General features: G+C 37.3%; 1 protein-coding gene across 4 annotated transcripts in view; it reads left to right on the top strand.

Moving 5' to 3' along the window:
- The window catches only part of Als2 (alsin Rho guanine nucleotide exchange factor ALS2), a 91,593-nt gene extending 75,064 nt beyond the window's left edge, over window positions 1–16,529 (top strand). For 3 of the 4 annotated variants that reach the window (XM_074071424.1, XM_074071422.1, XM_020159747.2), the window contains 10 exons: window positions 2,000–2,167; window positions 6,120–6,237; window positions 7,557–7,714; window positions 9,671–9,793; window positions 10,551–10,727; window positions 11,945–11,990; window positions 12,349–12,410; window positions 12,952–13,101; window positions 13,324–13,420; window positions 15,198–16,529. In XM_074071424.1, the coding sequence (XP_073927525.1) occupies window positions 2,000–2,167; window positions 6,120–6,237; window positions 7,557–7,714; window positions 9,671–9,793; window positions 10,551–10,727; window positions 11,945–11,990; window positions 12,349–12,410; window positions 12,952–13,101; window positions 13,324–13,420; window positions 15,198–15,236 (1,138 nt within the window). In that variant the 3' untranslated portion in view covers window positions 15,237–16,529. The remainder of the gene's footprint in view (window positions 1–1,999; window positions 2,168–6,119; window positions 6,238–7,556; window positions 7,715–9,670; window positions 9,794–10,550; window positions 10,728–11,944; window positions 11,991–12,348; window positions 12,411–12,951; window positions 13,102–13,323; window positions 13,421–15,197) is intronic. The other variant, XM_074071423.1, reaches the window with a different exon arrangement.
- The last annotated feature ends 8,881 nt before the right edge of the window (window positions 16,530–25,410 follow it).

Genomic DNA, 25,410 nt, shown 5'->3' with positions numbered 1-25,410 from the left:
AAATCTATCGTCTGGGCTTAAGTTATAAGCCTTAGTGCACAGATATTTAAAAGTTAAAGGTGTGAGAGAAATCCTGCTGTTACTAAAAGAACATTCTTTTTTCTTTCTTTCTTTCTTTTTTTTTTTTATTTCAGTACTGGGGATTTCAAATTTGTATGCAAACGCTCCTCTACCGCTTGAGCCACACTCCCAGTCCTGAAAGTGTATTTATACAACTTGAACTTAAAAAGTGAAGGACACACACACACTCCAAGTAGGATAGTGCAATTTGTATATATGAGGGAAAAAAAGGCAAAATCTAACTTTTTGGCTATTTTCCTTTTCTCTCCCCTTCCTTACCTCTCCCTCTCCCTCTACTTTCTCTCTCTCCTCTCTCTCTTTCTTTTTTTACAACACTAATGAAAAAAAAGAAAGAAAACTAATCATCAAACCTAATTCACTGTGGAGGTGGAAAAGCCAATCTTGGATTCTAAGAGTTGACACAGGTCTTGGGACCATCAATTACTAAAATCTCTGCTTCTTACATCCCTTGATATCTTTTACTAGATTATGACAGTGAAATGAATTAAATTGGTCAAATTAATCTTATTTGTAGCATTTTTAGCACATTGTCCCCAAACTAGAGAGCTGGGAGGAGGTTCCCTAGGAAAGAAAATCTCTGCCATTAAAATGGTGGAGCTTAATGCCCTATGAACACATATCCACTCATACATTATTTCCCCGAACCTAGGAATTTCACATTGATTGTGCAGAGGGACATTCGGAGAAGAGAAATGTAAAGTGTCTAGCACAGTGGTTAAGTGACATGAAGCCCTAAGATGCAATTATTTTCCTTTTCAAATTAATACCTCAGAAGAAAAGCACAAGAAATGAAACTTGATAGTCTGGCCTTACACTTGCAGTTTGGATTCCCATCTCCCCCATTCCATGCCCAAAGCCCTGGCCCTCCAGTCCACCGAGTTACTATGGGCCCAGGGGTGAGGTGAGGAAAGGGTCCTGAGGACTGAGACCACTGATTGGACACCAAGAAAGTGCCGCATGCCTGGTCAACAGGCCCTGCCATCAACACTGTGTCTTTCTTCCCATTCCCCTCTGTGGATCCCCAGCCCCACTCACTGCCTATAGCCTAGACTGCTGTCCTGTCCAAAATGCAAGGTGAACAAATTTGCCCCATTTGGGTGCCACCATGTTGATGAGGGCTATGTTTTTTCTTTTTCTTTTTTTTTTGGCAGTACTGGGGATTGAATTCAGGGCCTCAACAGCTGCTGGCAGGTGCTCTACCATTTGAGCCCCTCTGTGAGCCCTTTTTTGTAGTTATTTTTGAGATAGAGTCTCACTTTATGCATGGACTGGCTTGGAACACAAACCTTCTATTTATGCTTCCCTGTGTAGCTAGGATGACAGGCATGAACTACTGCTTCTAGCCATTATTGAAATGGGATCTTCTCAATATTTTGCCATAGTTGGTGTCAAACCTCAATCCTGCTCTCAGCCTCCCAAGTAGCAAGGATTACAGGATTGAGCCACCGCACTGGCCATCTCTTCTTTATTGATTGCAATTTTATCTTTGTTTTTATGTTTTGCTGTCATCTCAGATTCTTTGTTCCAATTGGAGCTTGATTTTCTGTACCATATTTTTTTCTTATGAGTATTTTTTAGTTTCTAGTATGTAATTCATTTTACTGTTCTTATCATGAAATGTGCAAAGTACAGAAAGTCCTTGTTTTAACAGGAATCATTTCTGAGGAAATGTAGGAAGCAGAGAAATTAACTCTGATCAGCTTCATGCTTAATAATCTATATTCTCAAGTATCTAATAAACACTAGTTAAAAACTATCCCTTCCAAATTGTCATTCAGTGTTTTAAAAATTGAATTACCACTAATTTAGACAGTTTGGTCATGGAAGTATTCCCAGTTGTACATAAGAAAGTTTATATTCTTTGGAATGATTTTGCATAAAAGTAGTGATTAATGAAAAGTTGTTGTGGCTTTATTAGCAGGAAGCTCGGAAACCTGGCAGTGGCACCAGATGAGAAGTGGAGAGCAGTGTTTGATGAATGTTGGCACCAGCTGGGCTGTGAGAGCCCAGGCCAAGGGGAAGTTTGGAAAGCCTGGGACAATATTGCTGTGGCCTTGACTACCAATCGGCGCCAGCACAGAGACAGGTGAGTGAATGCCTATCCAGTGCATGACAGAGCATGTAAGGGAAATGAAACTTAGAGCAAGTAAGTAGTCAAGGTTCACTACATTTAATTACAGAATATAATTTAAAAGTTAATGATGTACTTTTCCTTCTGAGTAAGATAGATTAAAGCACAGCTCCTTTATCTTCTCTTGAACTCAACTATTAAACCTGGACAGAATACATGAGCAACTATTTGAGAACTCTGTAAAGTAGATTTCAACAAGTGATTGAGGAAGAACATCTGAATTCAAAGACCCACAAAGTCAGTGGTGAGTTTACCGGATTATTTTGCTTCAGTGTTCCTCAGTGTGAACTCAGGGCAACTTGAGAGTAAGCACTATGGTATAGACAGCCAGAGATCTAGAAAAAAACCTCTGGTTCCAGCTCAAGAAGAGAGACAAGGACCCCCTAAAACTCTGACTGGAGGTTATTCACCTAGCTTTCTTCTTTTTCTCCAGTCTATCATGCTCTAGCCTCCAGGTACTTCTGGAGCAGGAATGATAATGACAGCATCTAGACCAGCTATGAACAGGAAACTTATAGGAACCATACTCCAAAGGAGTAGAAGTTTTTCTCCTGTTGTTGGATCCTTAGGTCCACAAGGCAAGGTCAAACCCCATTGATTTGGTGGCCTTGCTCTCTGTCCTCCCACCATTGGGCCCTAGATATAGCACATTCACAAAAGTGGGCAGTTTCTGGCTATAGGAACAAAAAAGGAAGTTCTGAGAACCTGAAAATACCAGGCAAGAAATGGAGAGAAGAGCTTGGAAACAATCCCATAAAGTTTATGAACCCCTATGCTCACTGGAGACCTGCACATAACATGAATTTGATCCTAATTAGTATGCTGAAGACTTTGAGAACTGAGTTAATAGGTAGACCTGTACTTAGGTCCTAGACTGACCATTAAGTGCTACATTAACAGTGCAGATCCAAAGAGGACTGCAAAGACTTTGAGTAATGAAATGATGTTGGAGGAACCAAAGCCCACAGAAGACTGAAACAAAAAGATCAGCTGTTTAGGGATTCCCAAGATCACCTAGACATCCAATGATTTGCTAGAAGGTCTCAAAGACTCAAAATGTAGTTTTACTCACAAGTAAGATTATAACAACATATTAATGATACATAGTCAGATTGTAAGGAAACAAAAAAGTCTCTCCAGAGACACCATAAGTAAGCTTCCCATGTTCTCTCCCTTCTATGAGGGTCACAGAGAGTACCTGAACCTCCTAGCAGTAAAATGCAGCTACTTATGCACAGCATTTTGGCTCAGCACATTGGAGACTCAGTGCCTAAAGCTCTTCTTACTGGAGTCTGGGAACATGGGTGCCATTTGCCTGGCAACTTCCAGAATTCCACAATTCCACAGGGAAAGAAGATATTTATCATAAATCACACAATGTTAGTACAGTCTGAGGGTAGCATGAACTCTTATCAGTTAGGGAAGTTTTCATAACAGTGTAGGGAACTTTTAGCAAGCTTAGTTCCCAGGCTACCACCAAGAGCTAGCCTTAAAAGCAGGTCCTTCTAAAGATAATATTTCAGGCCTGCTATCTTTATCTTTTATGCCTGTCAATATTCTCCACAGGATATAAACAAGACCCAGAGCAACCATAAAAAATATCAACTCATTTGGGGAAAGACAATCAACAGGCATCAGTGATTAGCTGGCATAGATGCTGGCATTACCTGACAAGAACTTTAAAGCAGCTATTATAAAAATGCTCAAGTGAGCATTCTCAGACATCCTTGAAACAAATATTAAAATGAAATTATCAACAAAGAAAGCGACATCAAAAAGTACCAAATCAAAGGTTTAGAGTTGAAAAATACAAAATAAATTAACTCACCAGATGGACTCAGTAGTAAAGCAGAGATGGCAGTGGAAGAGCCAGTGAACTTGAAAATAGATGAGTAGGAATTATCCAGTCAGACCCGAGTAAAAACATGGGGAAGAAAGTGAACAGATTCTTGAGGATCTATGGTTCTTAATTTGTGTCCTTAGAATTCTAGAAGAGGAGAAAGAATGTGGGGGTAGGCAATTTTTTTGAAGAAATAATTATTGGAAACTTCTCAAGTTTGGTAAAAGACATGAACCTGTACCTTCAATAAGCTGAGTAAACCCTGTGCTGGAAAAATCTCAGATGCTCCTGTAGAGGCATCATATTCAGATTCAAAGAAAAAGATCTTGAAAGTAGCTGAAGAGACAGCAATTTAAATAAATACTTGTATTGTCTCCTTAGAAGCCTTAGAGACCAGAAAGAAGTTGTTTAGTGTTTTTGAAATGCTTAAAGAAAAATTACAGATTTCTTTCTCTTTTTTTTCTTATTTTCTTACTTTTTCTCCTTTTCTCCGTTTTTTTTTCTCCATCTTCCTTTCTTCCTTTCTTCAGATTTTTTAACTTGACCAGTAAGTCCCACAAGCATTGCCCAGCATTTACTAATCTGTACAGCAAAACTTCTTTATTAACTATCCTGAGTATAATTCTGGGCAGTCATTTGAGCCTTCTCCTTTGTTATTAAAATATGAAAGAGCTTATTTTGATCTATGTGTACAACTACATACAGTTGATTTTAAAAATTAGTTTTATATAATATAATAATATGATAATAAAATAAACTAGAAAAAATAAATAAAACATGGGCAAAGGCCCTGGGTGACAAACAAAACAAAACAAAATTAGTTTTATGCCAGTTTTCATTTGCATGTATTAGTTGCTTTCTAGTACTCAAAAATTAAAATTTACCATTTATTTCAGAATATAAATGTTCTTGTTTCCTAAAAGTTACCTAATTCTTTGGCTAATTTATCAGTTTTTAAATAATTTTGTTACTAAGTGCAGTATAATTATATAAAAATTAGATTCCAGAGACCAAAATGTATTTCAGGAAGTTTAAATGTCTCACACTAAACTCTAACAAAAAGTGTTTCATTCATGAAGTTCCTGGTTGCTACCAATGGAAAATCCTAGAATTGACCAAAACTAGCTGGGCATGGCAATCTCAGCACTTGAGATGCTGAGTCAGAAGGATGGAGAGTTTGAGGACAGCCTGGGCTATGTATCAAGACCCTGTATCAAAAAGCAAAAAAAACCAAAACAAACAAAAAACATGATCTGGCCTTTGTGTATGAAACATAAGGTCATCCTTCACAGATAAAGGCTGTCAGGTAGACCTTGACACTTTAGCCTTGAAGTTAACGCTAGTTAACTGTGGCTGGATGTTTCCAAGAATTGAGAATAAATGGACTTTTGCATAAAACCATGCTGCTATCACAAAGATCTTATTTTTTTAATCTTGAGTGATATAATAATAATGACTGTGCATTATTTCCAGTTTTCTAATTGATTATAACCTAATAATAGAATGCCATTGTCAAAAATTTCTTTTGATTACTAGTGTGTAGATTTGTCTTAGCCTCTTCATTCAGAACTTCCCTTTACCCAGCATGTGCTTCCCCTGCCACTTGTTGCAGTACCCTCAGTAACTCCTTGCTACTTGAGCCCGTTTTCATTTCTTCCTTTGACTTATTTTCCTTTTTCTTTCACTCTTTCCCCTTTTTGTTCCATTTTCCTCTTATCATTAATAGGTCTACCACCAGTTTTCTCTTCAAGCTAATGTTGGGAATTTCTCAATACCATGATTTAGATTGGAGCACAATTTTCATTAATTTGTTGTAGTTGGCATGAAGTAGTATTAAATGTTGTTTTGAATGAAAGTTATGTAAACTGAGTACCTAATAACAGGTCATCTACCATGTATGAGCTCATTTAGTCCTGTGCTGGATGCTGTACTTCATCCTTAGTCGGTGACTGTTTCGTGTGCACATTTACAGTTTTGCAGGTACTTTTCTACCTGAGTCACACCTACAGCCCATTTTCTTCCTTTCTTGATGTGAAATACATAGTGGGCTTTCCTTTCTCTTTATAGTCCAGAAATACTAAGCCGTTCACAGACTCAGACACTAGAGAGTTTGGAATTCATTCCACAGCATGTTGGTGCCTTCTCTGTGGAGAAATATGATGACATCAAGAAGTATTTAATAAAGGTAAACTAGAGTCAAATTGCATTGGTTTCATGAATTGATGTTACTACTATAGATCATTCAAATGTTAATCTCATCCTGGTTTTTCTCTCTTAGTATTTATTCTACAAATTCTCTGATGACTAAGATCACATTTCTACATGAAGATTGTCCCATTATTAGGATAAGACTTTTAAGTTTAAAATTTGCTCAAGGGGGTTCTTGAGGTGTAAGGTCAGAGTTTAAAGTGGCTTTTTAAAGTTAGCAAGACAGAAATTGTATGAATAAAGCACGTTTCCCTAGCCCCTGAAATATCTCCTTTATTTCTTTTTAACTCTGTAAGATCAGCTAGAATTTAAAGTACAACATGCATTTGTACAGGGGTACAGAAAGGAGTATGAGAAATCAAGGGAATTGAAGCATGATGTTTTTCAGAGCAAAATCATATTTGGGTTTCTCTAAGGCATCATTTTATATACTTTCTGTGAAGCTTTTTGTTGTTGATGTTGCTTAGTTTTAGGCAAGGTATCATTGTGTACCCCTGATTGACCTCATCCTCCTGTGTGTTGATGTGCCACCATGCTTGGCTAATTTTTGTGAGGTTTAAGATACATTAGAATATTTCTCTCAGTGGCATTCCATATCAGGACTTCCAAAGCTATTTTCTGAAGATGTTAAAAAAAAGTCATTGATTAAGAAGATTCGGAATTCCTGTAATCACTATTTTGCTTTCTACTTCTATGAGCTTAATTCTTTTAGGTTTCACATGAGTGAAATTATGTAGTATTTGTCTTTCTGTGCCTGACTTATTTCTCTTAATCTTGTGATCTCCAGGTCCATTCATGTTGCTGCAAATGACAAGATTTTCTCCTTTTTTTAAATAACTGAATAGTTTTCTGTTGTGGAAAAATAAGTGATGGTGTTCTGTTACACAGAGGGTAATATGGTTAACAATATTGTATTAAATAATTCAGAAAAACTAGAAGAAAGGATTTGAATGGTCTCATCTAAAGAAAGATAAATATTTGATGTGATGGATAAGTATCCTGTGTTGATCAATACACAATATATAAGTAGACCAAAACATCATACTGTTCCCCATAAATATGTGCAATTACTCTCTTGTCAATTAAAAAAAAATTAGGAACTCTATCTTTGTATAATTTGGGTAGATTCAATAATCATAAAAGTTAAGGCATTTGAATTTTCCTGGTCTAAAAATTAACTCCTATCATTTTGAAAAGTGTTTGTTGTTCGTGAAGCTGATTATTCATTGATTGATGGTTTCTGCTGTTATTTCTAATTGCCTATTGACTGACTTCCTTGATTCTCTTCCTGGTCAGGCCTGTGACACTCCTCTGCACCCCCTGGGCAGACTTGTGGAGGCACTGGTTGCAGTGTACAGAATGACGTATGTGGGCGTAGGAGCCAATCGGCGCTTACTGCAAGAGGCTGTAAAGGAGATGAAGTCCTATCTTACACGACTTTTCCAGCTAGTGAGGCAAGCAGTCTTTTCACTGAAATCAGAAAGCTTTGCAGTAGTTTACATCAACAGATAGAACAGCTAGATTCTTTTGCAAAGAATCATGTATGCCCTTATCACAGAAATTATTCATCAAGAAAGTGGTTTCATGCCACAGGTCCTTAAATTGATTAAATAATGAAAATATTTGCTTAATTTATGTTTATGCTATAAATGAAAAAAGATGAACCTTAGCCATTGCTACTTTCTTATATGTATTCCTACTCATAAAGTGTAACAGAAAGATAAAATGTATGTTTGGTTTTTCAATTCTAATTTGGTGTGGAATGTACTTTTTTTTTTTTTTTTTTGTCAGTACTAGGGTTTGAACTCAGGCACTTGCTAGGCAGGCATTCTTACCCCTTGAGCCACTCCTCCATCCCGTTTTTGTGTTGGGTGTTTTCGAGATAGGGTCTCCACAACTAATTTCCTGGGCTGACCTTGAACCATGATCCTTCTGATCTCTGCCTTCTGCATAGCTAGGATTATAGGCATGAGCCACCGGTGCCTCGCCTTGTCGTCTTATTTAAATTTAATATTTAGGCAAAATTGTGTCTTTAAAACTTAACTGCAGAATAAAGTTCAATGTAAAGCTTTGTCCCTGAGTATTTATGTCCTGTGCCTTCACAATAGCATTATATTCATTCATTTATTCACAAGTAGCTATTGAGTGTTTTTATCTGTCAGTCACCATCAGTGAACAACAGCAAAAATCTGTGTTCTCATGGAGTTTACATTCTAGTGGAGGTAAAAAGAAACAAATATATAGTATATCAGTATGATTAGCACTTTAGAGAAAAATAGGAGGGAATGAGGGTGGGGTTAGAGGTAAGGTGCTGCTATCTTACAGAAGGTCAAGGAAGCTTGACTTCTAAGGTAGTAATTGAGCAGAGACTTTGATGAAGGTAACTAAATGAACCATTAAGCATCTTGGGGTAGACAGTTGCAGGTGGCAAGCAAGTTTAAGCTTGTTATATGCAAAAACCTTTTTTTTGGTTTAAACCAACAAGTAAAAACTACATTGAATAATTTTGAAAAAGTTTATAAATTTGTCCTAGAACCTTTTTTTAGTTTTCCCAACTATAAAATTAGGACAGAGGGAGGGTCAAGGTATAAATCTACAAAAATAGACAAGAGTACAAGCTTCCTTTGAAAGGTCAAGATTTAGGTCTGTGAAAATAAAGAGGACAGCTGGGCACCAGTGATTCATGCCTATAATCCTAGCTACTTGAGAGGGAGAGATGAGGAAGATCAGGATTCATGGCCAGCCTAAGCAACAAAAGCGAGACCCTATCTCAAAAATACCCAACACAAGAAAGGGCTGGTGGAGTTGCTCAAGTGATAGAGTACCTATCTAGCAAGTGTGAGGCCCTGAGTTCAAACTCCAGTACTGCAAAAAAAAAAACAAAAAAAAACCCAAAAGGCAATAAGTTTACGTATGTAGAGCCTCCAGTATATCAGAAGTAAGAGATAAAATACAGGGTAAAACTCAAGCTTAGAGGGGGAAAAAAAGCACCCTCAATACTTGAATCCTTTGATCATTCAAAAACTTAAATTTTAGCAAATCATCTTTAAAAACATTTTTAAAATTTACATTGAGATTTTTATAATTTATGTAGCCACTTTTATTTTACATTTGCATAGTTTTCACTAGTATTTGCTTATATTTGATACTAATGGTCTCTGTAGTTAATACTAATTGGCCTCACAAAAGATTTGCCTGTAAGAAATAATATCTTGGGTAGGTCAGAATTCTTCATTCCTTAGTAACTAGATAAAACAAAACCCGTACTTGAAGTCCTTTTAGAAATACTCAGTAACTGCACTCTTAATTTTAGGAAATATCAAGTCAAACTTGGGGGACTAAAATATTTACTAGCCACTCTGGAAGTATAATTCTGTAGTTACATTTTTTTTTTTTTAATTATCTCTTAGGTTCTTATTTCCTGAACTTCCTGAAGAGGGCAGCACAATCCCTCTCTCTGCTCCTCTGCCAATGGAAAGGAAGTCATTTTGCACTGGGAAGTCGGATTCCAGATCGGAATCACCAGAGCCAGGGTAAATGGAGTTGGCTAAGATGGTGTACAAATGGGTTGAGGACTAGATGATCTTATCTGAAGAGTCCAGGATAAGTTGCCTTCTCTAGATCTATTTCCTCTACAATGTATGGTTGGATTAGGTGATCTCTGGGTTCCTCTAAAGTCCCCAGTTGTATTAGCTATACCCCAGGAAAGAGCAGGCACAAATAATCAGGGCACAAAGATTGTTCACAAAGTAGTATCTTGACCTTGAATAATACCAGAGAAAGCAGCCTTAAAATGGGAGCAAAGTAGATTTTTAGTTAGTTTTTCAGTTATTGAGTAGAATTTGCAATTGGTCCACGACAAAACTCTAAGGCCATAGCATACCTATAATCCCAACTACTTGAGAAGATCACAGTTCCAGGCCAGTCCAAGCAAAAAAGTTAGTAAGACCCCATCTCAACAAACAAGCTGGTATGGCAGTGCATACCATATTACAAGAGGCAGAAGTAGAAGGATCGAAGTCTGAGACTGACCCTGGGCAAAAACCCAAGACTCTATCTGAAAAATAACTAAAAAGGTTAGGGTCACAGCACAAATGGTAGAGTGCCTGCATAGCAAGGATAAGACCCTGAGTACAAACCCCTCTATCACAGATAATAATAGAGTAGCATTATAACTTCTTTAAAGTGTCCCGTCTGCACTTTTGACTTTTAGAAAAGGATGCTATGTCTTTGATTCTGTATTCAGTTTTAATAGGAATGCTCCTGTCCTCCCACTCCAATATTTTATAGTTACGTAGTAACGAGTTCTGGATTACTGCTTCCTGTGTTACTACCTCGGCTCTACCCACCACTATTCATGCTTTATGCATTGGATAATGATCGCGAGGAAGACATTTACTGGGAATGTGTTTTGCGACTAAATAAGCAGGCAGATGTTGCTCTCTTGGGCTTTCTTGGAGTACAGAGGTAAGTGCAGTAGGTATAAACACACCCAAAAGGTTTTAATTTAAGATCCACCAGTGTTGTCACGAATTTGGTACTTTTGATATCTAGTTATGTATGTGACTTACAGTTTATTTACTTATTTGCATATCCACTTTATTTAGCAAAACAGTGATATTAAATAATCATTTCTGAGAATAGTGGGAGATGAATATGAAAACTTCTTATTTCTCTCGCGTTTTTTTTTTGTTTTTTTTTTTTTTTGTGGTACTAGGACTTGAGCTCAGGGCTTCATGCTTGCCAGACAGGTGCTCTACCACTTGAGCCATTCTGCCAGCCTTGTTTTGTGTTGGGAATTTTTGAGATATGGTCTTGCAAACTGTTTGCCTGGGCTGGCTTTGAGCTACAATCCTCCTGATCTCTGCCCCCTGAGTAGCTATTCTTGTGTTGTCATATTTATAACTTAAATATGGCTTATTTTGACTGATAATTTATAGTTATTTAAAGCAAAATAAATATTTTATATTCACATTCCTTAGAAATAGTTATATTCAATCTTTGGCACACTTCTTTCCTTTTTTTTCCTCCATCTGTAATTTTTAATTTTGATTTTAGAAGTGTTCTTTTTGTCATGAGGCATTACTTCTTGTTCCAGGTGAATACTAATGATTATGCTTTTTTTCTAAAGAGTGCAGTGATAAAATTAGAGATAAGGGCAAAACAGTTTCTGCCCGGTATTGAGGGGGTGGGGGGGAGAGAGAGGGGGCGAAGTGGGTGGTAAGGGAGGGGGTGGGGGCAGGGGGGAGAAATGACCCAAGCCTTGTATGCACATATGAATAATAAAACAATAATAAAAAAAAGAGTGCAGTGATAAAGCTGATCTCTTACTCACCCAATAATTATGTATTTGTGCTCTCAAAAACAGTGAATAAGCCAAAATTGAAAAGTAAATTTTGTCAGTAGAATAACTGAGTAGTAAAAAGTAAGATAAAACCAAAAGAAGGAAAGATTTGGCCCAATCTATCAGTATTTATAATGTGTAGAGTTACTGGAATACAGAATAACGAATTCCTTAGGGATGATAGAAACTCTTAAATCACTTTTGGAATGTTTATTAAAATTTATCTGTAAAACAGTTATTTTTAATGGAAACAGGAAAGCCAATATTGCTGTCATCTCTTTTTATGGGATTTATCTACATAGTAACAACTTACGCTAATAATTTATGGGTTTTATTATAGGAAGTTTTGGCCAGTGACCTTGTCAATCCTTGGAGAAAGTAAAAAGGTACAGTAGATTTTAGTTTTCTCAACAAATGTGCCCTTTAATTTTGGTGTGAAGTATTTAAAATAGCAAAAGAAAAAATTCCATTTTACTTTGGTAGGACAATACTCAGGCTTGTATTAGCATCAGTTATCTACCAATGAACCACACTTCTACCATCAGGATTATTTATTTACTTATTCATTCATTCGTTCATCCATTCATTCATTTATTTATTGGCAATACTGAGTTTAAACTCAGGGCCTGTGCCTACAAGGCAGATGCTTTACCACTTGAACACACCCCAGTCCTAGGATCATTTATTTTTATTGTTGCAAAAGATAGCTTTCCTCTTTGACTGTCATTAATTTTCTTTTTGTAGGTTTTGCCAACCACAAAAGATGCTTGTTTTGCCTCAGCAGTGGAATGTCTACAGCAGATCAGGTAAACCTCATTTGCTGAAAAAAAGACAAAAATCAAAGTAGTGGTTAGTCCATTAGGATATTAATAAGATCTTATTTTACTTAAGCTCTAAGTGCCTCTCCACTTCCAGATGTTGTCAGACTCAACCTGGAGATCAGAAAGTCTCTTTTGAGACATTTGGGTTATCTTTTACTCTGAAATGCTTACATTTACAAAAGTGGTAGACAGCCTATCCAGAAATTTTTCTATATAGGTACATCTTTATCCAAATGAAAATTAACTGAACTTGTCATTCAGAAAAGAGCATGTATTAGGAGAATAAGATTCCACATGGGTAGAAGGAAATTATAGGTGATTAGTAAATTATTGCATGTGAACCATTGACAGTTGGAGGCTTCTTTTCTCAAAGCGCCATAGGGGGTCAACCCTTTCAGTGACTCAGTACTCCTGATGTGTCTTCAGGCATGTGAGATTCAGGAGGGGATATTATCAAAAAATTAATAAGACGTGGCTTTATTAAGAAAATCACATGCTGTCTTCTTATAATTTTTTTTTCTCACAGCACAACCTTTACCCCATCAGACAAACTTAAGGTCATCCAGCAGACTTTTGAAGAGATTTCTCAAAGTGTCCTGGCATCCCTCCAGGAAGACTTCTTGTGGTCCATGGATGACTTGTTTCCTGTTTTCTTATATGTGGTGCTACGGGCCAGGTATCCAGTTTTCTTTACTTTATTAGCAAGTCATTATTTTAGCAAGTCTGCTGTGTTCCTTGTCTGAACTAATGACAGGAACATGCTCTTCATTTGTCTTAACTCATTCCAGTATGGTATCACCTTTTTATTGAGCTGTTCTTTCTCTTTCCATCAATTGGTATTCAAAGGAGGATGGACCTGTAAATTGAAATAACAGTTGTCTTTTTCTCTTTGGGGCAGGATTAGGAATTTAGGCTCTGAGGTACACCTCATTGAGGATCTGATGGATCCTTACCTTCAGCATGGGGAACAAGGTATAATGTTCACTACCTTGAAGGTGAGTGTAGGTATTTTTTATCTTAAAGGCTGTCCTTCATTTGCCATATTATAAATCTTTCACTAAAGGCTTTCTCCTTTATAGAAAAGCTTAATGCAAACATTAAATAACTTTACAGCACAGATTGTTGATATTTAAAAATATGATACTGTGTTAAAGTAGGTTAAGTCAGTTATTCTTGAGAATACTAAAGCAAATTAATCACTTTCCAATGTTCTCTGTAAATTGATCATTCAAATTGTTGCAAATACTTACATTTATATTTATAAAAGAAACAGAGGATTCTCAATGCCCTAAAAAGTATCCAACCGTAGAACTGCTTAATAGAACTAAGGTAAGACACAGAAGGCAGTGTGCAAATAATGAATTTGAATTCAGTCTGTTTTCTTCACCTTGTATTTTCTATAACCAGTCGGTTACAGTAAGGTACTCTGATTTGGATGCCCTCTAGGGATTGTTAGAAGGAATTTTCATTTCCCACCTTGATTTTTTTCCTTGCAATTTGGTAGAATCACTCTAAAGTTTATCGGAAGAACAACAGCTAGAAAATGGCAAAGGCCCTCCTGAGACGAAGAGGGAGAGTAGACCCACTGAGCCAGTTAGTAAAATATTATAAAATTATAATAATTAAGATCAAATACTTTATTAGTGTCATAGGAATAGACAGTACTATAATGAAAACTTCACATGAAAATGAAAACATTAAAAATGAAGAATGCAAATCAAAATTGGAAAAGATGAGCTATTTAATAAATGGTAAAGTGTTGGATAGTTTTATCATTTTTGCCAAAAATGTGGAATAGCAACTTAAGGATTCTTTGGGATTTGTAGAGAAAAGGAAAAGACAGGTAAATTAAAATGAGAAAAAAACTAGAACTTAATCTCCAGTTTCTGGCTTGAGTTAACTTTTTAAAGTAAACAACAATAACATTGCTATTAAACTGAAAAAGAGAGGAAACTAGGGAAAATATTGGCCACAAATTATTTATATTATATGAAGAGTATCTTTAAACAGAGCAGCAAGGAAAAAATTGAATTAGTAAATTTATGTGTAGAAAAATGCTCATACTCACTCTTAAACAGTAAATTTTGTTTTAAAATTATACCCCATGCTAGAGTGAAATCATTATTCCACATAACTGTTAATGGGATAAATAGCAATCACCCTCTGCTATTATAATAATGGTTGCTATAAATTATTAACATAGTTATCAACAACAGCAAAAAAAATAGTGGGGTTTGGTCAGTAATCCTCCTAGGAATTCATCCTAAGGATTTAAAGAGTAAAAATCATCATTTCCTGGACATGGCATTCCTTGTAATATGAATAATTCCCAAGCCTAGGCACTTTCAGAATCACTGAGGGTACTTCTTTAAAAATGGAAATTCTGACTGGCTGAGTATGCAGTGATACCCAGTTTCTGTGTTTATTAAATGTCTCAGGTGATTCTGATTACACCTGTCCTAGTGTACAGATATACCCTAGGAAATGATCAGCTTGCTGTGTATGTGCAGTCACCAGTGTACACTGTGGTGTAGAACATATTTTTGTTTGTCTTAGAATTAGAAGGAAAATATGTAAAATCTTATGCATGTTAATTGCAGCTATACCAAAAATAGCCATTGAATGAGAGACTTAAAAGAGACAGGGAAAAGTGTATGCAACTGAATTTGTTGGGCCCTCAATTTTAATAAGGGATTTTTTTCTTTAGTGCATTGCTCTGTTTACATAATTTCTTTAAAAATAAATTTGGAATTGTTTTGAACTTTTTTTCAGGCATGTTACTACCAGATCCAGCGTGAGAAGCTTAACTAGGCTGCATAACAGTTTGAAAACTACTGAGGATTAGAGCACCATCTGGAGTCTTTGTTGTGGAGAAAAAGAATGGTATTGAAATTGGAAAGGACTTTGTGTTACTTTGGTTGTTATTTCTGAGCCTTACTAATAATTAGAGCCCTCAGCCCAGAAGAAAAAAATCTGTGTAGTTTAAAAGGAGGATGAAAATGGAAGTAGAAGTCACATCAGCCCAATCCTTGGCCTATGTTAAGTTCCAAAAATTTCATACATTTACCATTTGGAAAAAGGCTATTTGTCCTATAGTAAAGGGTGAATCAGCTAATGAAGTTGTAAGAAAAATTCCTAGTACAGCTTCTTACATTAAAGAAGTTGAATATTTTTGAGTTTCTGGTTTGCCTAAATCCATCTGCAGTTACCCCAGATCCCTTGATAAGAAGCAGATGTACTGGAAACTTTAGTAGCCACACTATGCCTTCCTAGACCCCTTCCAGTCATGTGCAGCATGCTTCTTTGCTGGGGGAGGGGAAAGAGGAATTTTTAAGCTGCAGTTTTAACTTTTTCTAAGCTTTTCCACCAGGGTATTCATGATGGGAGAGGTTCTATGTAGTGACTTCTACATCCTAACCCCAAACATGGAATGCTTCCACATAGGAGTCATTTGCCACCTGATTAAAAAGAACATAGGAATTTTGTTTTTGGTTTCTTCACTGGGATAGAGAGTTAATACACTGGAATTCAAACACTGACTCTGAACTGTTATGGAACCTTACTCGTTCATGTGCAAATACTGTATTTCAATCCCTGCAACTGAGAGCCTGATGAGCTTCGGCAAGGAGGCTGTTGTGTGGAGCTGAAGATTGAGAAATAAAGAAGGAAAAAACTGCAGTGATCCCCAGCCTCGTGTTGTGGTTCTTCCCTAGACCTTGCATCAAACTCACAGATGGAAGAAAAAGGAAACAAGCTTTGGCTTTTCCCATCTGTCTCAAAAGTATTGTGGCACCTCAATATTTTAGTGGTTTGCTTTTTAAAAAATGTCCTGTTGTAGATTGTTGGTGTACACTGTACCAGTAACACTAGTAGCTGTTTTGGATAACATAGGTGCTCTTCCTCATCTCATCTCTCACACACCACGGTGAACATACAGTCCTGATTTATGTGAAGTGACTCAGCAGATATTAATTACTTTTGGAAAAGGATCATGGTTTCTGCTCTACTTTATAATCAAGATAAGTGTTTGTTAAAAATACTGTTTCAGAATGTTGGCTGTAATGCAACAGCAATTTTCATAATAAAAGACATTCATCTTTATAAGGTTGTTTTATGATTACAGAGGAAATAACAGAGAGCACCCTAAAAAAAAACTTGATGGAAACCCAGCCTCAGTATTTCTTTTGCCCACATTGTGATCTATGCCTTTTTGGCCTCAGAAGGTCCTCTGAAGTTTTAGAGATCTCTCTCTTAATCAATACCCATCATTTCAGCATCTTTGCTGGCAAAGAACCAAGTTCACTTTCTAATTCTAATAACCCAAAGGCAGGAGTCTTAAATCTATTACTTCTTTCAATAAAAGGCATATTTTGATAGTTACTAGTTTTTTGAGTTTTGCTTTTCTTTCTTAGACAGGTTCAGAGAAGGAAAGAGTATTTAAATTCTGGTTAGAAACACGAGGCATTAGTTAATCATCTCCCAGTTGTAATGTTTTGTCAAGGAGGCCTCATCTTGCTGGTGCCTTCTAACTGGAATATGGCTGCCCCTTGTAGGAAAGGAACCAACTCAAAGAGCTATGTTAAACACTACATTTCTGTTAGGGATCATTTGACTTTCTGAACAAACACAAACCATATTTGACTAGTAAAGACAAATTTATTGAACATCTTGCTCCCCAAGAGAGAGAAAAAGAGAATATATGGAAATGGACAAACTTTGTCCTCTTGAGACACATCTACCCACAGAGAAATTCTCAAATGATGGAAGGCCATCTCATTCCTAAGAAAAATATGTCACAATTCAACCTTTTGTTGGAATCTTGAATTAAACTTTAGTTTCTTCATAATATATTTATACTAATCAGATAGCATATTAAGATGTTAAATTTTCAGTTCTCTTGAGGGGAAACCCTCAGTCTTCAGGCTGTTGTCTGTAAGGAGAAACACCTAGCACTCACACAGCAGTTTGTGAACATCTTTCACACACAGGTGAGTGCTCATGGCAGCCCTGGGAGGCAGATGTCAATCTCTTTACCTTGCCGTCAGTAGTACCCTTTCTCTGTTCTTTCTGTGAGATCTGGAGCCAATCCTCCCATAGATATTGATGGTCTCTCTCCTGTACCTCCAATCTGAGGTTGAGAATGGGTTATTAAGTTCAGAACAGAATCTTGATGGGATGGACCAGAATGAGTTGTTTTGGATGGCCCTAATTATTCTTGGCAGAAGAGCCCCATTGTTTTCTCATCAGAGCATGAGAAAAATAAAGGCTCAGAGGTTGGTGAACTCCAGGTAAGCTTTCCTTTTCAATAAAGTAAAAATGCTATCTTCTGTCGTGAAGAGGTCTGTTATCCTGAAATAACAAAATCATTGATGTTTTTTAGTGCTAAGTGTGCTGGCACTGTGTGAGAGAATACAATGTAAGATGAAGGTTGAAAATGATTTAAACTAGATGTTTTAGTGCAAAGGAATACTTAAGATTTGTGACAGAGGAGGCTTATAAGTAATTAGTAGTTGGGCTAGGTTAGATCATGGATTAAATCAAAGAGGATGTGCAGAGATTTTATCTAGAGCAGTAAGGTGACTTTGGCAGCTAATAGCCCGTTAGTATTTCCTACTCAAGTGTTTGTCTGGACAAGAGCAACATTGCATGTCTACAGTCTTACAGGTAAGAGACTGCCAAAAAATTTTCAGTTACCAGAAGATACCTCCTAAAACTGTCTAGAGCTTCTGTTTTTAATAACTAACGATAGAATTCTAGGTAACTAATTAAAATGGTTGAGTTTCTTAGCAACTCAAATTATATAGAGGATTGTATTAATTTTGAAAGCAGTTCCTCTTTGAGAAGACATTTCTTAAGTATAGAATAATGAGTTGTCATGGAGTAGTTTGAGTAAAACTATCTTAGTCCTAATTACCAGCGTTTAATTCAGAGGAAAGCAGCCATTTTTGTACAGACCATTTCTCATTAAGTTTTCAAGTGCTGTTTCAAGGGTTTTTCTATTTAAAAGCATTGAAAAACAAGCATCATAAGAGTAGGAGATTGAAGCAGTACATTTTTATTTTATTTATTTATTTTTTATTCATATGTGCATACAATGTTTGGATCATTTCTCCCTCCTTCCTACACCCCCTCTCTTACCCCCCACCCCCTTCCTCTCCCCCCCCACCCCCTCGATACCAAGCAGAAACTATTTTGCCCTTATCTCTAAATTTTGTTGAAGAGAGAGTATAAGCAATAATAGGAAGGACCAAGAGTTTTTGATAGTTGAGATAAGGATAGCTATACAGGGAGTTGACACACATTGATTTCCTGTGCATATGTGTTACCTTCTAGGTTAATTCTTCTTGATCTAAACTTTTCTCTAGTTCCTGGTTCCCTTCTTCTGTTGGCCTCAGTTGCTTTAAGGTATCTGCTTTAGTTTCTTGAAGCAGTACATTTTTAAAAGCTAGTGGAAATAGTGACTAACATTAAAGTAACGTTTAGGACCAATGCCTTAGGAGTCAGTAATACTAATCAGCTTCTAAGTCATTGACAAGAACTGGCCATCCTTCCTGCATTACTTAATCAGCCCCAAACTGCATATGGGTGGATATTTACTTACTTGCAGTCTCAAACACAAATATACATCCTCAAGACAGCAGAAACAAGTCTTAGCTGGCAATGTTGGTGAAGAAGTCATGAGACAAAAGGTAAAGAGACATCATGGGTTTTTTTGGTCAGGTACTGGTACCTTTTGGGATAAACGAGCAAACTTGTGATTTTCCTTCTCATTAACACTACTGAGTGCCTCTGAATGTGGGATTTCTTATCTGGAAAATGTAAGTGCTGTGTTTAATTATCTCTAAGATCCCCATCAGCTCCTGATTTTAAAGTCTGGCAGGGAAAGAGGTTAAGGTCAGTATATCCAGACCAGGGAGAAGAGGGAGGACGCAGGCCTGTGGAATTCGGCTGCCTCCCACTTCAGATTGAGGTCCCAGTTGCTCTCTAGCTCTTCAGGGGAAAGGATCAGCCTTCCACCTCTATATCTTGTCTTCCTCATTTTTCTAATCATTTCCCAACAACAACTGAAAATACCAAGTGCTTGCTGTGGCCCAAGCACTGCTGGAGATGAGGCTACAGCATGGACAATGCTCCCCAACCCCTCTACAGACCTTACACACATGGGAGATGGACAACCAGCAAGTTAATGGATAGGAGAATTGAGATGAGAGAAGGCCATTTCTAGAATTTACATGAATTTTTCTTAAGCTTGGGTTGCTATAACAAAATACCATAGACTGGGTGGCTTAAACAGCAGAAATATCTTTCACAGTCTGGAGGTTTGTTTTAAGATCAGAATGCCAGCATGGTCAGGTTCCAGTGAGGGCTCACTTCCTTGCTTGTAGATGGCTGCCACTGTGAACTCATATAGAAGGAAGAAAGAACAAGCTCTCTTGTAAGAGCGTTTCTACCGTCATTAAAAAGTCTGCTATCAGAACCTAATTATCTCCCAAAGGCCCTGTCTCCAAATCACATTGAGTAGGGCTTCACTTGATGAATGGGGGAGTGGGGATGACAAAATTCAGTGTACACTAAATTTGTCACAGAAATCTGAAGATGACTACACAAGAACAGTTTTTTAAGAATTCATTCCAGTTACAGAGAAGAAAATTGCCATTTACTCTTGTATGGGTAAAATACCTTTAGTCAAAATGAGCCTTTTAGAATATATGAATTCGTTATTCAGGTATTGGGAAGTTGGCTGTAGCCTTACTAGACACTATTTTAATAACCAAAATTCACATAGAGAAACCACTACTTAGTTACAAAATACAATTTATCTGTGAAGCTTCCTCACCATAACTTCATCTCAGGAATCTGCAGTCTCTAGTGGCCCTGCCAGCAGGGTGGGTAGGACTCATGCAGCTCATTATCATTTGGGCATTGAGTATAGAAGAACTATGGTCCACCTTACCATGTGCAAACAATAGTTTAATCTGCACTGCCTCACCAAGGACATGTGACTTGGAAGATGCACTAGTGTGTCAGATTAAGAGGTTGTCTGGTGTCACCCCATCTGTCTGCTCTGACTTCTGTATCTGGCACTTACTCCATTTTCCTGTTCACTTTTCTACCCTGGAAGTGCTCCCCTCCAGGGAGAAGCAAAGTCATATACACAACTGTTGGGCTAAATGACTCAATAAAGCTAAAAAAGCAGAACAGGAAAGGGCCTGGTTTAACCTGTCTCAATGGGGCTGAAGCTCAATGGGTTCTTCAGTATGACTGGAAAAGAACATGTATGGGAAAGTTGTCTAATATTCCACAACAGCTTTCTGTGTTGCTCTTCACCCTGCCTTAGAGTTTATAGACAACATAATAATCTTTTTTCTGCTCAATCTCCTTTATGACACAATCCGTCTAGATTCCAGATTCTGGTTCTCAACCCAATCAGATTCAATACTCCAGTCTTTACCAATTTTAAAGAAAAATCCTAATTGATTCTTTTTTATCCTATAACAAATGTTGTCATTGATCCTTTTCATTTTGGTGCACTCTGCATCAATTGCTAACTGCCAGTACCTGCACTTGCTCTCTGAAAATATGTATGGAGCAGGCTGGACAGGCCAGAGGTAATGCTGTTTGGGAACAGCCCTCAACCAGTGGCTGGCAACAAGGGTGTCTAAATACCTCCACTCCCTTGTCTGTCATCTCCCTGTGGGATTAAGCTCCAGCTGCCCATAGTGCTTAGTTGTTTGATAATACACCTTTTAATGGCTCATTCCTCTTTCCCACCTCACTCCCCTATTCCCCTACTGGTATTTCCTGGGGTCACTTTCCAAATAAGTTACCTGCCGAGATCCTTGGTCTGTGTCTGATTCTGGGGGAACTCAAACTAAGACACCTACTCACTTTAAACAAAATCCATATAATGCCCTTGCAATAATAATAAAGACAAGTTAAACATGGTTGACCATAAGACATTGTATGTTTCAATATGTAAAGATAGGATATCACTACACTAAAAGATATAATGAACTAACACATGTTTGAACATATAAAAACCCAAAAGGTATGTAGCATCTTTGAATGCAGGCACAGAAACAGTTTGACAGTGTGTGTTATAGTGATTTCCTCAATACCACATAAGCAGTGTTACCATTAATGACATGATTTTCTGAATTGGTGGGCAACTTGGTAAAGTTTCTTGTAAAACAAAGTAAATGCATTCCTCAGTTATGATGGTAGCATTTAATCAAACGTGTATTAAAGTGATGCAAAAATACTTCACTTTTATAAAGAAAAGTTGAGTCCTAGGTTCAGATATTTATGGATGTGAAAGTTCAGTTAGACTTTTGAAAGGTTTATAGGGCATGAGGTGATTCTTAATTGCTTAGAGTAACTTCTGGGAAACATTCTTGAAGAGCAGTGGACATGTTCCCTTTTCCCTTGGTTTTGAATTAATCCCTTCCCCTATCTTGATGACTGAAAGGCAGAAGTGATAGTGATAGCTGGAACTCCAGTCACCATCTTGGAGCAGGGAGATAATAACTGTACCACAGGGTGGTAGAGCAGTGAGCTGGAAGGAGACTACTTCCTTCATGGAGCTAGGATGCTCTACCAATCCTGTCTCTACCTCTGAGCTTTCACAAGAAGAAGATATAAACTTTGTTAAGCCATTATTGTTTTGGGTTTCTATTTCTTGAAACGAAGCCTACATAAAGTTATATAGAAAATAAACACTAAAAATAAGCCTTTCAAATCAGATATTAAATAGTGAATCTGATAGAGCTAAGAACCACTGTCTGTTTTATAGACAGGTTGTGGGGTTGAGCCAAGAAGGCTATGTAGAATAAAAACATTATTATTATTGTGTTGTCTCTTAAGTTCTGAAACTATGTCTCAGCAGTAATCCATAGCACATGCGTTCAGTTAGATCTAATGGTGAATGTGCCGATTGTGATCAGTTCAGTTTTCTGTGAAGAAATACTAGGTACAGTGTAGGGAACCTGGCACCTGGGTGCAGTCAGGCTAGAGAAAGCTCATCTGAGCTGTGGAAGGTAGGCAAAATCAAACAGACAATAAGTGGAAGGTAGATAAATATAAAATTATCTGTCACTTGTTCAAAAGAAAAAAGGGGGATGGGGAAGTGTTTTATGAAATAGTTTTTTCTCTTTTTTTTTAAGTTTTAGTTTTTTTTATTTATATGTGTATACAATGTTTGGGTCATTTCTCCCCCCTTCCCACACCCCCTCCCTAAACCCATCCCCCTGCCCCGACCCCATCCTCTCCTCCCCATCCCCTTGCTACCCAGCAAACTATATTGCCCTTATCTCTAATTTTGTTGAAGAGAGAGTATAAGCAATAATAGGAAGGACCAAGGGTTTTTGCTGGTTGAGATAAGGGTAGCTATTCAGGGAGTTGACATGCATTGATTTCCTGTACATGTGTGTTACCTTCTAAGTTAACTCATCTTGATCTAACCTTTTCTCTAGTTACTGGTCCACTTCTCCTATTGGCCTCAGGTGCTTTAAAGTATCTGCTTTAGTCTCTCTATGTTGAGGACAACAAATGCTATCTAGTTTTTTAGGTGTCTTACCTATTCTCATCCCTCCCTTGTGTGCTCTCACTTTATCATGTATCAAAGTCCAACCCCTTGTTGTGTTTGCCCTTGATCTAATGTCCGCATTTAAGGGAGAACATACGATTTTTGGTCTTTTGGGCCAGGCTAACCTCACTCAGAATGATGTTCTCCAATTCCATCCATTTACCAGCAAATGATAACATTTCGTTCTGCTTCATGGCTGCGTAAAATTCCATTGTGTATTAATACCACATTTTCTTAATCCATTCGTCAGTAGTGGGGCATCTTGGCTGTTTCCATAACTTGGCTATTGTGAATAGTGCTGCAGGTTTTGTGGTGTGCAGGTGCCTCTGGAGTAACCTGTGTCACAGTCTTTTGGGTATATCCCCAAGAGTGGTGTTGCTGGATCATATGGTAGATCAATGTTCAGCTTTTTAAGTAGCCTGCAGATTTCTTTCCAGAGTGGTTGTACTAGTTCACATTCCCACCAACAGTGTAAGAGGGTTCCTTTTTCCCCTCATCCTCGCCAGCACCTGTTGTTAGTGGTGTTGCTAATGATGGCTATTCTAATGGGTGAGGTGGAATCTTAGTGTGGTTTTAATTTTCATTTCCTTTATTGCTAGAGATGGTGAGCATTTTTTCATGTGTTTTTTGGCCATTTGAATTTCTTCTTTTGAGAAAGTTCTGTTTAGTTCACTTGCCCATTTCTTTATTGGTTCATTAGTTTTGGGAGAATTTAGTTTTTTAAGTTCCCTATATATTCTGGTTATCAGTCCTTTGTCTGATGTGTAGCTGGCAAATATTTTCTCCTACTCTGTGTGTGTTCTCTTCAGTTTGGAGACCATTTCTTTTGTTGAGCAGAAGCTTTTTAGTTTTATGAAGTCCCACTTATCTATGCTATCTCTTAGTTGCTGTGCTGCTGGGGTTCCATTGAGAAAGTTCTTGCCTATACCTACTAACTCCAGAGTATTTCCTACTCTTTCCTGTACCAACTTTAGAGTTTGTGGTCTGATATTATGATCCTTGATCCATTTTGAGTTAATATTGGTATAGGGTGATATACATGGATCTAGTTTCAGTTTTTTTGCAGACTGCTAACCAGTTTTCCCAGCAGTTTTTGTTGAAGAGGTTGTCTTTTCTCCATCGTATATTTTTAGCTCCTTTGTCAAAGACAAGTTGGTTATAGTTCTGTGGCTTCATATCTGGGTCCTCTATTCTGTTCCACTGGTCTTCATGTCTGTTTTTGTGCCAGTACCATGCTGTTTTTATTGTTATTCCTTTGTAATATAGTTTGAAGTCAGGTATCGTGATACCTCCAGCATTGTTCTTTTGACTGAGTATTGCCTTGGCTTTGTGGCCTCTTGTGTTTCCATGTAAATATAACGGTAGATTTTTCAATCTCCTTAATGAATGTCATTGGAATTTTGATGGGAATTGCATTAAACATGTAGATTACTTTGGGGAGTATAGACATTTTTACTATGTTGATTCTACCAATCCATGAGCATGGGAGATCTCTCCACTTTCTATAGTCTTCCTCAATCTCTTTCTTCAGAAGTGTATAGTTTTCCTTGTAGAGGTCTTTCACATCCTTTGTTAGGTTTACACCTAGGTATTTGATTTTTTTTGAGGCTTTTGTGAATGGAATTGTTTTCCTATATTCTTTCTCAGTTTGTTCATTATTACTGTATAGAAATGCTAATGATTTTTCTATGTTGATTTTATATCCTGCTACCTTACTATAGCTATTGATGATGTCTAGGAGCTTTTGAGTAGAGTTTTTTGGATCTTTAAGGTATAGAATCATGTCATCTGCAAATAGGGCTATTTTGACAGTTTCTTTACCTATTTGTATCCCTGTTATTCCTTCTTCTTGCCTAATTGCTCTGGCTAGGAATTCCAGTACTATGTTGAATAGGAGTGGAGATAGTGGGCATCCTTGTCTAATTCCTGATTTTAGTGGGAATGGTTTCAGTTTTTCTCCATTAAGTATAATGCTGGCTGTAGGTTTGTCATATATAGCTTTTATAATGTTGAGGTACTTTCCTTCTGTTCCTAGTTTTCTTAGAGCTTTTATCATGAAATGGTGTTGGATCTTATCAAAAGCTTTTTCTGCATCTATTGAGATGATCATGTGATTTTTGTATTTTCTTCTGTTAATGTGGTTTATTACGTTTACTGATTTTCGTATGTTGAACCACCCCTGCATCCCTGGGATGAAGCCTACTTGGTCGTGGTGAATAATCTTTTTGATGTGTTGTTGAATTTGGTTTGCCATTATTTTATTGAGGATTTTTACATCAGTGTTCATTAAGGAGATTGGTCTATGGTTCTCCTTTCAGAGGTGACTTTGCCTGGCTGGGATAAGTGTAATACTGGCTTCATAAAATATGTTAGGCAGTTTTCCTTCCCTTTCTATTTTGT

This window comes from Castor canadensis, chromosome 4 (assembly GCF_047511655.1).
Source record: "Castor canadensis chromosome 4, mCasCan1.hap1v2, whole genome shotgun sequence".
Classification (NCBI taxonomy): domain Eukaryota; kingdom Metazoa; phylum Chordata; class Mammalia; order Rodentia; family Castoridae; genus Castor; species Castor canadensis.
Note: the sequence above shows the minus strand (reverse complement) of the source record. Positions and strands in the feature narration are given on the sequence as shown.